At 39.0% G+C, this 13,307-nt stretch overlaps 1 protein-coding gene across 1 annotated transcript in view; it reads right to left on the bottom strand.

Annotated features, from left to right (window-relative positions):
- Nucleotides 1–13,307, bottom strand: part of LOC120515506 (cadherin-17-like) — an 85,966-nt gene that overhangs the window by 43,717 nt on the left and 28,942 nt on the right. The window contains exon 9 of the mRNA XM_039736567.1: nucleotides 8,654–8,881. Within this exon, the coding sequence (XP_039592501.1) occupies nucleotides 8,654–8,881 (228 nt within the window). The remainder of the gene's footprint in view (nucleotides 1–8,653; nucleotides 8,882–13,307) is intronic.

Here is a 13,307-nt window from a genome sequence, read left to right as displayed (position 1 = left end):
AAATAGATATTTTTTTGTATTCCAAGTACATGGACAACACCATGCATTTACTAAAAACATATGTAATGTAACAAGAGGTCCTTTCTCACTCAAACATTGCAATCTTTATCAAATTAGTGATGTCAATTCATTCATGTTGAAACTATTAGTGCTGACAAAAACTCATAAAACATAGCACAAATCCTGGTCTGGACATTCACAATATTACAACCCCTTCTTTGTCAGTAGCTACTATTACACAACTGGCAAGTAATTTAAATGTATTTAACTCTCCCCAAATTAAATGCATTGTACCCCATATCCTTTTTAATCTTGGCATAACAGAATTTCTAGTGATAAGATATTTAATAATGTCTATGGTGTTTAATTATTAGTGGGTCCAAGACAATGTTTTTATTTCACAGTAATCATTGTTGCATATCTTTTAAAGAGACTATTGTAATATAAAAAAAATGACCACCGCAGGCCGGGTGAAGCATCTACAGGGATCGGGTTGGGGGGTGTTTTGGAGGAGATGGTGTTTTTGTTCATTAATTGATTGTAGGTCAGCACACATAGTGGTAATTAAAGCGATTCAACACAGATTCATATAAAATTGCTACAAATCATGATGCCATATTAAAACCAAACTCTACAAATAGATCTGCGTCATTATAAAATGGATTTTGAATTAAATTTCTAAAAACAGAAAACAGTAAAAATTGCAGATTACTTTTACTTAATCAAACTATGCAACCTCAGTCATTCTATTTCTATCATCTTCTGAGCAAAAGTGACTGGCTTACATTATACAACTAGCAAAATAACCACGCTTCGCAGCAGAAAAGTAGTGTGTTAAATAAGTAATTAAAAAGAAAAGGAAACATTTTGAAAATAACGTAACATGATTGACAATATAATTGTTTTGTCATTTTCATGAGTGTTGCTGGCATATATATATATATATATATATATATATATATATATATACACACACACACACATATAAACATATATATACATATACACACATATATATACATATACATATACATATACACATATATACAGTACATATACACATATACATGAATAGCAAAATATATATACATATAAACTGCTCAAAAAAATTAAAAGAACACTTTGAAAACACATCAGATCTCAATGGGAAAAAGAAATCCTCTTGGATATCTATACTGATATAGACTGGGTAATGTGTTAGGAACGAAAGGATGCCACATCGTTTGATGGAAATGAAAATGATCAACCTACAGAGCCCTGAATTCAAAGACGCCCCAAAAATCAGAGTGAAAAAATTATGTGGCAGGCTAGTCCATTTTGCCAAAATTTTATTGCAGCAACTCAAAATTGTACGCAGCACTTTGTATGGCCCCTGTGTTCTTGTATACATGCCTGACAACATCGGTGCATGCTTCTAATGAGATGACAGATGGTGTTGTGGGGGATGTCCTCCCAGATCTGGACCAGGGCATCACTGAGCTCCTGGACAGTCTGAGGTGCAACCTGGTGGCATTGGATGGACCAAAGCATAATGTCCCAGAGGTGTTCTATTGGATTTAGGTCAGGAAAGTGTGGTGGCCAGTCAATGGTATCAATTCCTTCATCCTCCAGGAACTGCCTGCATACTCTCAACACATGAGGCCAGGAATTGTCGTGCACCAGGAGCCACTGTACCAGCATAGGGTCTGACAATGGGTCCAAGGATTTCATCCTGATACCTAATGGCAGCCAAGGTGCCTTTGTCAAGCCTGTAGCGGTCTGTGTGACCCTCCATGGATATGCCTCCCCAGACAAACATTAACCCACCACCAAACTGCTCATGCTGAATGATGTTACAGGCAGCATAATGTTCTCCATGGCTTCTCCAGACCCTTTCACTTCTGTCACGTGCTCAGGGTGAACCTGCTCTCATCTGTAAAGCACAGGGCACCAGTGGTGCATCTGCCAATTCTGGTATTCTATGGCGAATGCCAATCGAGCTGCATGCTGCTGGGCAGTGAGCTCAGGGCCCATTAGAGGACATGGGGCCCTTGGGTCACCCTCATGAAATCTTTCTGGTTGTTTGGTCAGAGACATTCACACCAGTGGCCTGCTGGAGGTCATTTTGTAGGGCTCTGGCAGTGCTCATCCTGTTCCTCCTTGCCCAAAGGAGCAGATACTGGTCCTGGTGATGGGTTATGGACCTTCTATGGCCCTCTCCAGCTCTCCTAGAGTAACTGCTTGTCTCCTAGAATCTCCTCCATGCCCTTGAGACTGTGCAGGGAGACACAGCAAACCTTCTGGCAATGACACGTATTGATGTGCCATCCTGGAGAAGTTGGACTACCTGTGCAACCTCTGTAGGGTCCAGGTATCGCCTCATGCTACCAGTAGTGACACTGACTGTAGCCAAATGTAAAACTAGTGAAGAAACAGTCAGAAAAGATGAGGAGGGAAAATGTCAGTGGCCTCCACCTGTTAAACCATTCCTGTTTTGGGGGTCATCTCATTGTTGCCCCTCTAGTGCATCTGTTGTTAATTTCATTAACACCACAGCAGCTGAAACTGATTAACAACCCCCTCTGCTACTTAACTGACCAGATTAATATCCCATAAGTTTCATTGACTTTATGCTATACTCTGATTAAAAGTGTTCCTTTAATTCTTTTGAGCAGTATATCTATTTATCTATCTATCTATACCTATCTATTTATATCTCTATTGGCCTGGACACAGACAGGCGGACATGTTGTTTTTCAACCACCATACGTTTATTTACAATAGTTACAATTAAATTGGTCACACAGACCCAAATAATGGTCACTCAGACCCAGTCACGTGCACAAAAACCCCCCAAATACTCAGTCCTGGCCACAAATGCCTCTCTTCGGGCCACCTCCACACCTCCTCTGTGCTTCGTCCTGCCTCCTCCCGACTCCAGCCCTGAATGAATGGAGATGGCCCCTTTTATACAGTTCCCGGATGAGCCCCAGGTGTTCCCGGCATTCCTCCCTTGGCCACGCCCCAGCGTGGCGGAAGTGCCGGCTGTCCTCCCGGCAGCTCTCCGGGTGTCTCCCAAAGTCTTCCCCCCAGCACTTCCTGGTGTGGCGGAAGTGCTGGGGCAACAGGTCTCCAAGGCATTGGGGCGCCTCCTGGTGGTGACCACGGGCCCCTACAGGGTAGGGCTTCCATGCCCTCAACCCGTGACCCCCATAACAACCAGGAAGGCGGCTCCCACGTGATCCAGGGTGGGCTTTGACCCTCTTCTGGTCCCTCACGCCGTCCCGGCCGGGTCGTTGACCCTGGCATCCCTGACACTATCTATATCTATATATCTACCTATATCTATCTATCTATCTATATATCTATATATCTATCTATCTATATATCTATATCTATATCTATATATATATATATCTCCTTTGGGGTGCAAGCAGCTGTTGCTGGGGGTGCCAGAATCCATCGAGGAAGAAAAATTAAAAACATTATTTGTACAAAATCTTTATTTATTTATCGATTCCTAAATAATTAAATGGGCAGGCTATTTCGTATCAGTGCAATACGCTGCTTGTTAAAACGGATGACTCCTGCTCTTACGTGCACTTAGTGCTGCGTGGGAATTATGAACTATCGTATCTGTTCAAGTTCTATTTAAATTTTAAATATAAGTAATTTTTATTTGGTCGACAGAAATATGTTTAGTAGGAATGTAAGTTAAATTTAGTCATCATTGCATAAATGTTTCTTCACCATAGAAATTTAAAGACTAAATTCAACTTCCATTCCTACCAAAGATATTTCTGGCGACTAAATAGAACCTACTTATATCCAAATTTGAGCTATTGAGCTATTGAGCTGTCGCCTGCCTGCCTGAATAAGTCACCCTCGCTTCACTCTTACTTTTTTACCATTCATTTAATCATGGCTATTTGCGAAAAAATTTGAAAATGGAAGGAGGATTACACTGAGTATGGCTTTACCAAAACAATTATTGATGGCGAATAAAGTATCCATTATTCATAAAGCTTCAATTGGTGATCTGTTTTTCTGCGTTGACCTCATATTTTTTCATACTTCTTCTCAAACCATTGGGGTGCGAAATTGGGATCATCCGTCACAGGGGGTGCGAGTGTAAAATGAATCGGAAAGCACTGATATATATGTATGTGTGTGTGTATATATAATATATGTGTATATATATATAAATAGTTTTACTGTCAAATAATACAAAGAGTACACGGCATGTGTTTCACCCTAATTCTGGGCTCATCAGGCGTACACACTAACTGCACCCCCTCTCGGGAATTGAACCTTGGACATCAGTGCTAGAGGCGAAGCCTCTTGTGTTGCGCAACGGCGTGTGGCTTGTTTATTTGACACTATGTAGATCGGGGTATATATATACAGGAGTTATCTTATATAATATATCTAAGATAACTCCTGTAGCCACATTAAATGCCTTTATTGAATAGACAAATCAAGGGTGAGCAAGTTCCTTTCTACTGCAGCCACAGCCGCGACACACATAAAAAACATCAATAATAACTCATAAACTTGCAATATTATTTAGGAAAATCGCAACATTTTACTCACCGAAAATTCGGATTATTTGTAAACAAAATCCATCCTCATCTCTTTCCTCAAAAACAGTTCAATTACTCTGTTGTACGGATTATCTGTGCGCTTTAGTTCCATCAAAAAGTCCCTTTCTATCGCCATCAAAGCTAATGCTGAAAGTCGAACCTGCCCTGTCGTATTTCTGGCATAAGTTTTAATTCGCTTTAGGGCTGAAAATGTCCACTCGACAGAAGCAGCATACACGGGAATGGTCACCGCCAAATATACCAATGTGAACAGCTGCCCGATGCTCATTCAGATTTTTCTGATGAAGGAAGTCAAGGAGATCAGTTGGGAGATTTTCCTGCAAAATCATCCAAGGCATACATTACAGTCAGTTCTGTTTTTAGCCAAGACAGATCAAAAAGCGCTCCATGGCTCTTGTATTAAACTGGAGAAGGCTGCATGCGTGAAATTTTTTTTGTATTCCCGAAACTTCTGGGGCTCGAGGAGTGTGACAAACATCAGGTTTTCGTGGTCTTGAAATCTGTTCTGTGTCTGGCAAATAATATTGTCCAGAATCCTGCCATGGAGTTGGCCATAGTGCGTGCGACGATTTTTCGCTCGGATCGCTTGCGGTGCGTTCAGTGGCCTCGTAGAGTTCCTTATATCGCCATCTATCCAATCAATGGGTCTGAATACGGTGACATTGCCGTACGCCTGCTAGAGGGCCCTACTGACACCAACTCAAAATCTGATTGGTTGAAGCAACAGGTAAATCAACATTTATTCTGTGTTAGAGTGCCTGCACAATGGATTGTAAAGGCCTCTCTGCCTGACAACAAATGATGGCTGAAATGTGATTGGTTAAATGCTTTAATATGAAAATACATGCCTGGAAGCAGCACAACCATCGGAAAAGCTATGAAAGGAAGCGGACAGACTATTTGGAATTATTTAATAAGTATTCATGGACAAAATATAATTAACATCAGTTTGTGATTCAGATATTTTTACTTATGAATATGCTAAGCACAGTCCTTGACCTGCGAATATTTACCTTATATGGGCAGGCACTCAATTACGTGGGAGGCGTGATGATGCGAGACGCAACTCTGTCTCCCACGGCCATCGAACTGCAGTCTATTACAGTATATGGATGAAAATAGGTTCCAGTTATGACCATTACACGTAGAATTTCGAAATGAAACATGTCCAACTTTTGTACGTAAGCGGTAAGGAATGAGCCTGCCAAATTTCAGCCTTCTACCTACACGGGAATTAGTGATAAGTGAGTGAGTGAGTGAGTGAGTGAGTCAGTCAGTCAGTCAGTCAGTCAGTCAGTCAGTCAGTCAGTCAGTCAGTGAGGGCTTTGCCTTTTATTAGTATAGATAAAATCATACTTCATTCAGGTTTTTTTTAGCTTGCCTATAATGCATATTTTCTCTTTTTCCCTATTTCCTCTCCACTTTTTTTATCATGTGTGCAAACAACATGGTGCATAAAGCACCTAACACTAAATGTTGGTTGGTTGGTATTATGATCATCATGTAATGTCTGATGTGCAGGTGTATAATGGCACTGGCATTTAATAAATATAAGGTATTGATATATTTCAGATTTATATTCTTGTATACACAGAATGACATTCATATATGTCTGCAAGACCAACAAGTACAACCATGCCACCATTGCTCGACAGGTTATGAAAAACATAATATCAGAAAATACTGCAACGGTGCTGACAAGTTGCATCAAGCTAGGGATGAGCCACCATCAGTATGAGCTTACATTCTGTCACGCAAATAAGCTTCAGAGCCAGTTTCAGGGAAACAGCAAGCCTGCTAAAGTCACATAAGAGTTCCAACTATTACAGTAATAGCGAGTAAACCTTTTAATGATAGTGAGCTACCTAAAAGAGCAATAGAAAGAGTGAGAAACCATTATCACTGGCAAGTACTGCAGTGGCGTCGCACTACACAATAAAATACGTAATAATAAGCAAAACATTTCCATTTGTTTACAATTTTGCAAGATTTAAACTAAAATGCATTTCATTTGTGATTTTTTCAATCACAAAACACATTCAAAAAAAGTTTTTTGGAGGCCTTCTGGCAAGTGGAAAGAATGAAACATTGCTCCTTAAGGGTTTAGCAATGCAATACACCCAACTGCTGGACCTGAAAAATTTCCAGAGGAAAATAAACAGGGAAATAGCATATTTTGGAAATACAATATGGCTAAAGTCAACCTACGACGAGAGAAAAAATGTTCTATTAAAACTGCAATCCAGAAAGACAATTGAAATGTTTCCAAGAACTTGAGGGGGAAAAAATACCTGTAGTCTTCCCATTCAAACTATCAGCCACAGCGCACTCCTGCTGTCTGATGAAAAGTGCAGTCCTGTCGTCATAAAAAAATATAAGGAAACACCATTCTTCTTGGCTCAATGGTGTCACTTTAATTATGCTTAACAGCATAATATCACAACTTTTAATCAGAACTGAAACAAATTCAATTTTGCTCAAATTGCTGGCTCATTATCAGGGCCAGCCCAAGCCTTTATGAGGCCCTAAGCAGAACAAGGTTTGTCCCCCATAACTGCCAAAACTACTATTATCAATGCTCGATCATTCACACACCTTCTATAAATTTATCACACCCATTACCACTTTTATTAGTTGTTGCTGTTGCTTACATTATACCAATATCAGCCTAGCATGTTTTCACCCTTCTGTAGTAAGGTAGTAAATGCCCCAAAGTAGTATTGTGTTAATGTGCACTTTAATATTCAAAGTAAAAAGTCCCTAACTCAGTCCTCATGCTCCCCTAGACAGTTCAACTTGTTTGACCCTAACTGTCAGCACACCTTAACCAGCTGTTCAGTATTACTGAATGCTTGGCTCTGTTGTAGAAGGGAGTTAGAACAGAGCAAAAAGTTGGACTGTGTGGGAGGGCCTGAGGGCTGGGATGAAAAATCCCTAATCAAAGAGATACAGTACTTTGAGGACAGTACAGTGATAAGTTGTGTACTGAATGTGGTATGTTGAAAAGTAACCAAATAAACCAGTAGGCCATGCATTTACTGTAAATATGTTAAACACTTTAATTGCTTTTTGTTAAAAAATTTTCAACATGTAAAAGTGTAGAACAACTATTAACTTCAAATAAAATAAAATAACTTATTTTAAAAATAAAACATGCAACCCAAAACAAAAACAACATCAAATAAATTGAATAAATGTGTAAATAATACCATAAAATGAAAAGATGAACCTGTAACAACATTAAAATAATTGTTCAAGAATAAAATATAAAGCAGAATAATTATGAAAACTATGTACAGATATGCAAAGAAATTCCAAGTAAAATTTAAGCCATTTAATTCTTTTATTCTTTTTTTTCCAGATATTTCTTCCTCTTACTAAATACCTCAGTATTACACTTTCACCTTAGAATCTCTCTTTTCTGGCTTTTCTGGATACAAAGTTATTTACGACATCATTATAAGAGATCTGATGGCCAACTTTGTTTTTGATGTTTAAGATTATGAAGTTCTATCTGTCATTTTTCCCATTTCTTTGTCATGTGGCCACAATGCTTCACTGCACAACGATAAGACGTGGTATAATAAATGAGATTTTGGATAAATCTCATGGCTTAAATCTGAGTGACATGGATCCATGCCAGAATACAACATGTCAAGATTTATACATCACACTTTATGTCTGACACCATGCAGAATTACGTATATTTTAAATTTAAAATGCAGCAATTTTCCTGTATATTCCGGGTAAATTGCATCATTTTTAATAAATTTATAAATCTTTCTGAAAACATGCTTTTACTTTCTCATTTTAGACAACCAAGTGTAGATTGATTGGCAACAATGGCAGTTTATCCATTTAAAATTACGTCAACACCACAATAAATTGTCTTAAAAGCGAAGAGGTCTGATTACTTTCTGAATCCACTGTATGTATATATAACAAGCCCAAAACATGATAGATCCTATAAGAGTTTTGCCACACATTTATTATGTTTAAGTACTTTCTGAAGTTGAAGAATTCTGCATCAGGAGTTGGCTACTTTTCTAAATCTTAAATCTATAACTTACCTGTGGGTTCCCCATCCATGTCAGAGACTCTCACATTTAACTTGTATTCAGACACAATTTTCTTCTGGAAGTTGTCACTGGATATCTGGATATTCGCAGAATATGGATCAATCATGAACATCCTAGCATTAGGCTGATCTGGTTCCTGGTCAAGGAGTTCATACTTAAGGAAAGAGTTCTCTTTTTTTCTATCCATGTCTGTTGCTTGAAGGATGCCTATTTGATTTCCTTAAAAAATAATGGAAGTCAAATAATAAGAATAAGTTGAAAGTAGAAATGCCTACTATTTATATTTAAATGTTATCAACAGTTAAACTCCATTTTATTACATTTTTTGCTTTATGAGTTCAAATGATTTCAAGTAAGGGCTAGTAACACTCTAATATATGATTTTTTGCCATGTCATTTATTGTACCATTATGATAAAAACACATACTATATGTTAGCTAAGAAAGGGCCATGTGGAAATAGCCAAAGTAAAAAATGTTGACATAGGCACTATGACAGCTGGCTGCTTAACACTAGAATCCCTGAACCTTATGAAAATATTCTTAAATTCCACCTTAAATTCCCTCACACCACCTCATCAACAGCTTTGTTTACACTAAAATTACCAAAGCCTATGAAAAAACTTGTAAATCCGGCCCACCTTAAATCCCATTGCACCTCTCCATCGGTGTCTTTTGACTTGTAAATGTGCCAATCAAGACAAGCACCAAGCAGCCTGCTATTCCATCCCCCCACCGCCGCAGAACGTGCACAAAGTTCTCCCAGCTCATGCCTTGATTATCTGGGAGTAAAGTGCTAGAGTTTTAGAGTGAAAATAATAGATCGTTATTTGGAACACATGCATTTAATGTGTGTTCCATTTCTACAATTATCTGTGTAAACACTTTGTTAAAACAGAAACATTTTTCATATTTTAGTAATAAATGACAAAATGTAGGCATAAACTATATAATGTGTGAAGCTTGAAGTCCAAAGATCAAATAAACACTTTTACAAAAGGTTCAAGGATGATACAACAGTTTCCTAGGTGCAGCAGTAAGAATTGCTGACTTGTAATCAAGAGTCCCCAAGTTTGATCTTCACTGCATCCTCTCGTTACTGTTTTGAGTAGTGAGCTTCTCTTATTGTTAATATAATACAATAAACATATACATTTGGTTTGCATCTGTAACAGCCGGTGTACATTTATAGTACTTCTAAAAGTTAGCTTTTTTTTTTACTTTTATTCTCTCAGTCACGATCATGATACATACTACTGCCCCCCCAGGGATTTGACTCTGTTAGATTTTATTTGAAACTGGGAATAACTGTGTTATGAGACAATGGAACTGGACATTCTCTGATCTGGATGGATAAAAGCTGACACACAAACGCTGGTGAATCTGCCTTATTCGTATCTCACTGTCACTTGATTTTTTTTTTGTTCAGTTTTATTGAGTGTTCCTGCTCACACTGAATTAGTATGCACCTCATAGTCCATGATGTCAAAGCCACACTGACAAAAAACCAGAGACATAGGTATCTATATATAATAAAAGGCAAAGCCCTCACTGACCGACTCACTCACTCACTCACTCACTGACTCATCACTAATTCTCCAACTTCCCGTGTAGGTGGAAGGCTGAAATTTGGCAGGCTCATTCCTTACAAAAGTTAGGCAGGTTTCATTTCGAAATTCTACGCATAACAGGTTATAACTGGAACCTACTTTCGTCCATATATACGGCCATGCAGCTACTGCAGAAATCAGCACGCCTCCCACGTAATTGACTGCCTGCCCATATAAGGCCGCCCTTTGCTGTGGTGTCTTCATTCCTTTCCTTGCTTTGCTATTAAATCCTCCATCCCCACACCTTCCACATAATTGACTGCCTGCCCATATAAGGCCGTCCTTCGCAGCAGTGTCTTCATTCCTTTCCTTGCTTCGCCAAGGAAGCAGCCTTTACACGGCTTCTTCGCTGTTTTATAAACGAACGCCATATAAGGCCGTCCTTTTTCCTTGGTTCGCCAAGGAAGCAGCCTTTTTATTTAATCCACGGGTTCTCCGCAGTTTTATTGTTCGTTTATTACGATTGTTATAGTTATTGTGTAGGTATTTTAGACTTAGTTTACTGATCAGGTACCCATTTCCCTTATTTAATCCGCGGCTTCCCTGCTGTTTTTTTGTTCGTTTATTACGATTATAGTTATTTCTTGATTCCCTTCTTTGGCTGACTGCCTGCCCATATAAGGCGCTCCGCTGTTTTTTTGTTCGTTTATTACGATTACAGTGATCCCTCGCTATATCGCGCTTTGACTTTCGCGGCTTCACTCTATCGCGGATTTTAAATGTAAGCATGTCTAAATATATATCACAGATTTTTCCCTGGTTCGCGGATTTCTGCGGACAATGGGTCTTTTAATTTATGGTACATGCTTCCTCAGTTTGTTTGCCCAGTTGATTTCATACAAGGGACGCTATTGGAGGATGGCTGAGCAGCTACCCAATCAGAGCATGTATTATATATTAACTAAAACTCCTCAATGATATACAATATGCTTCCTGCGCAGTGCTTCGCACACTTCAAAGCTCTAACAGCCCATATTGATTTTTGACTGTTTGCTTTTCTCTGCCTCTCTCACTCTCTCTGACATTGCTCCTGACGGAGGGGGTGTGAGCAGAGGGGCTGTTTGCTTAGAAGATACGGACGCTCCTCTAAAAAATGCTGAAAAGAATACCTTCACATTAATCCCTTCATTGCGGCGGCTTTATCGCGGTGCTTCATTTACTTAAAAGTACAACAGCCCTATTGATTTTTGTTTACTTTTCTCTCTCTCTCTGATATTATTTGCTACAGACAGCACTCCTTTGAAGAGGAAGATATGTTTGCATTCTTTTAATTGTGAGAAAGAACTGTCACCTCTGTCTTGTCATGGAGCACAGTTTAAACTTTTGACTAAAGGGCGTTATTTCATGTCTAGAGGGCTCTAATAATGTTAAAAACCGTATTTAGAAGGTCGTAAATAGGTTTTCTATGCTCTAACTGCAAAAATATTAGATCTATAAATAAAAAATCCTACTTCGTGGAAATTCATTTATCTGTCTGGAGCGGATTAACCGCTATAAACGAGGGTTTACTGTATAACTGTGCGGAGAATATTTATAAACAGTGTGGGAGAGTTTCTAAGGGCTTAAAATATATAAAAATAACCACACAAAACATATGGTTTCTACTTCGCAGATTTTCACCTATCGCGGGGGGTTCTGGAACGCAACTCCCCTGATCGAGGAGGGATTACTGTATAGTTATTTCTTGATTCCCTTCTTTGGCTGATGACCTGCCCATATAAGGCGCTGCAGTGTCTTCATTCTTTTCCTTGGTTCGCATTTTATTTAATGCACAGGTTCTCTGCTGTTTTATTGTTCGTTTATTACGATTGTTATTGTTATTGTGTAGGTATTTTAGACTTAGTTTACTGTTCAGGTACCCATTTCCTTTATTTAATCCACGCCTTCTCCGCTGTTTTTTTATTTGTTTTTTACGATTATAGTTATTTCTTGATTCCCTTCTTTGGCTGACTGCCTGCCCATATAAGGCGCTGTGGTGTCTTCATTCCTTTCCTTGGTTCACCAAGGAAGCAGCCTTTTTATTTAATCCATGGGTTCTCCGCTATTTTATTGTTCATTTATTATGATTGTTATAGTTATTGTGGAGGTATTTTAGACTTAGTTTACTGTTCAGGTACCCATTTCCTTTATTGTTCCAACTGTACCCCCATTAACATGTCTATCGAGTTGATCACCATCGATCAAAGAACTGTCACTTACCGAGTGGTTTCCATGCCCGGAGATAGCACCTGCCTTTTCCATTCTCTGTGTTACATATTGCATGGAAATATCAGGCTCACTTTTGATATCTGGAGGGACATTGTGTCTTATGTATTGAATGACTGGGACAGGTTCAAAGTGTGGACTGATGATGGTACAGGAGATAATTATATTACACAGGAGCACTATAAGACTGAAATGCTTAAACCCTTCACCTATGTTTGTGCATGTGAGTTGATGGCTGCCGCTGAATAGTTCGGTTGTCGCTTTCAAGTGTACCGAAATGGCCAAATATTTTACACCTTTGGAGAACCATCCATGCCTCTTAAACATCTTACATTTACAGGTGACGATTTGAGTAGTGGACACTTTGATTTTTATGAATGTTTCAACTCTCAAAAGCTGGATGCGAAGTTATATGAAGCCGGTTGTATGCTTACATCGCTTGACACATGCCAAATGTCACTTCAACACAAGTCCAACTCGAACCAATTATGACAGCAGCAATCCAAGCTGTGAGAAAACAGTAAAAAGGAGGCGTGTCAGACATCGTGGTACATTTTCTGATGCAGCTAGACGGAAACAACTTCATGCAGCTGCCGCCAAATACTCACAGAAAAATCCTGAAGTTCATAGAGACGCTGTCGCTAAATACTCGCAAGCAAATCCACAGGTTAATAGGGACGCTGTCGTTAAATACTCCCAGGGAAATCCACAAGTTCATAAAGACGCTGTCGCTAAATACTCGGAGGCAAATCCACAAGTTAATAGAGTTTCTGTTTCTAGGTACGATCCCAATAATGAAAAGCGGCTCATACAAAAACAACAGGTTTGCCT

This window comes from Polypterus senegalus, chromosome 15 (assembly GCF_016835505.1).
Source record: "Polypterus senegalus isolate Bchr_013 chromosome 15, ASM1683550v1, whole genome shotgun sequence".
In the NCBI taxonomy this organism is placed as follows: Eukaryota; Metazoa; Chordata; class Cladistia; order Polypteriformes; family Polypteridae; genus Polypterus; species Polypterus senegalus.
This window is presented reverse-complemented; position numbering and strand designations above follow the sequence as displayed.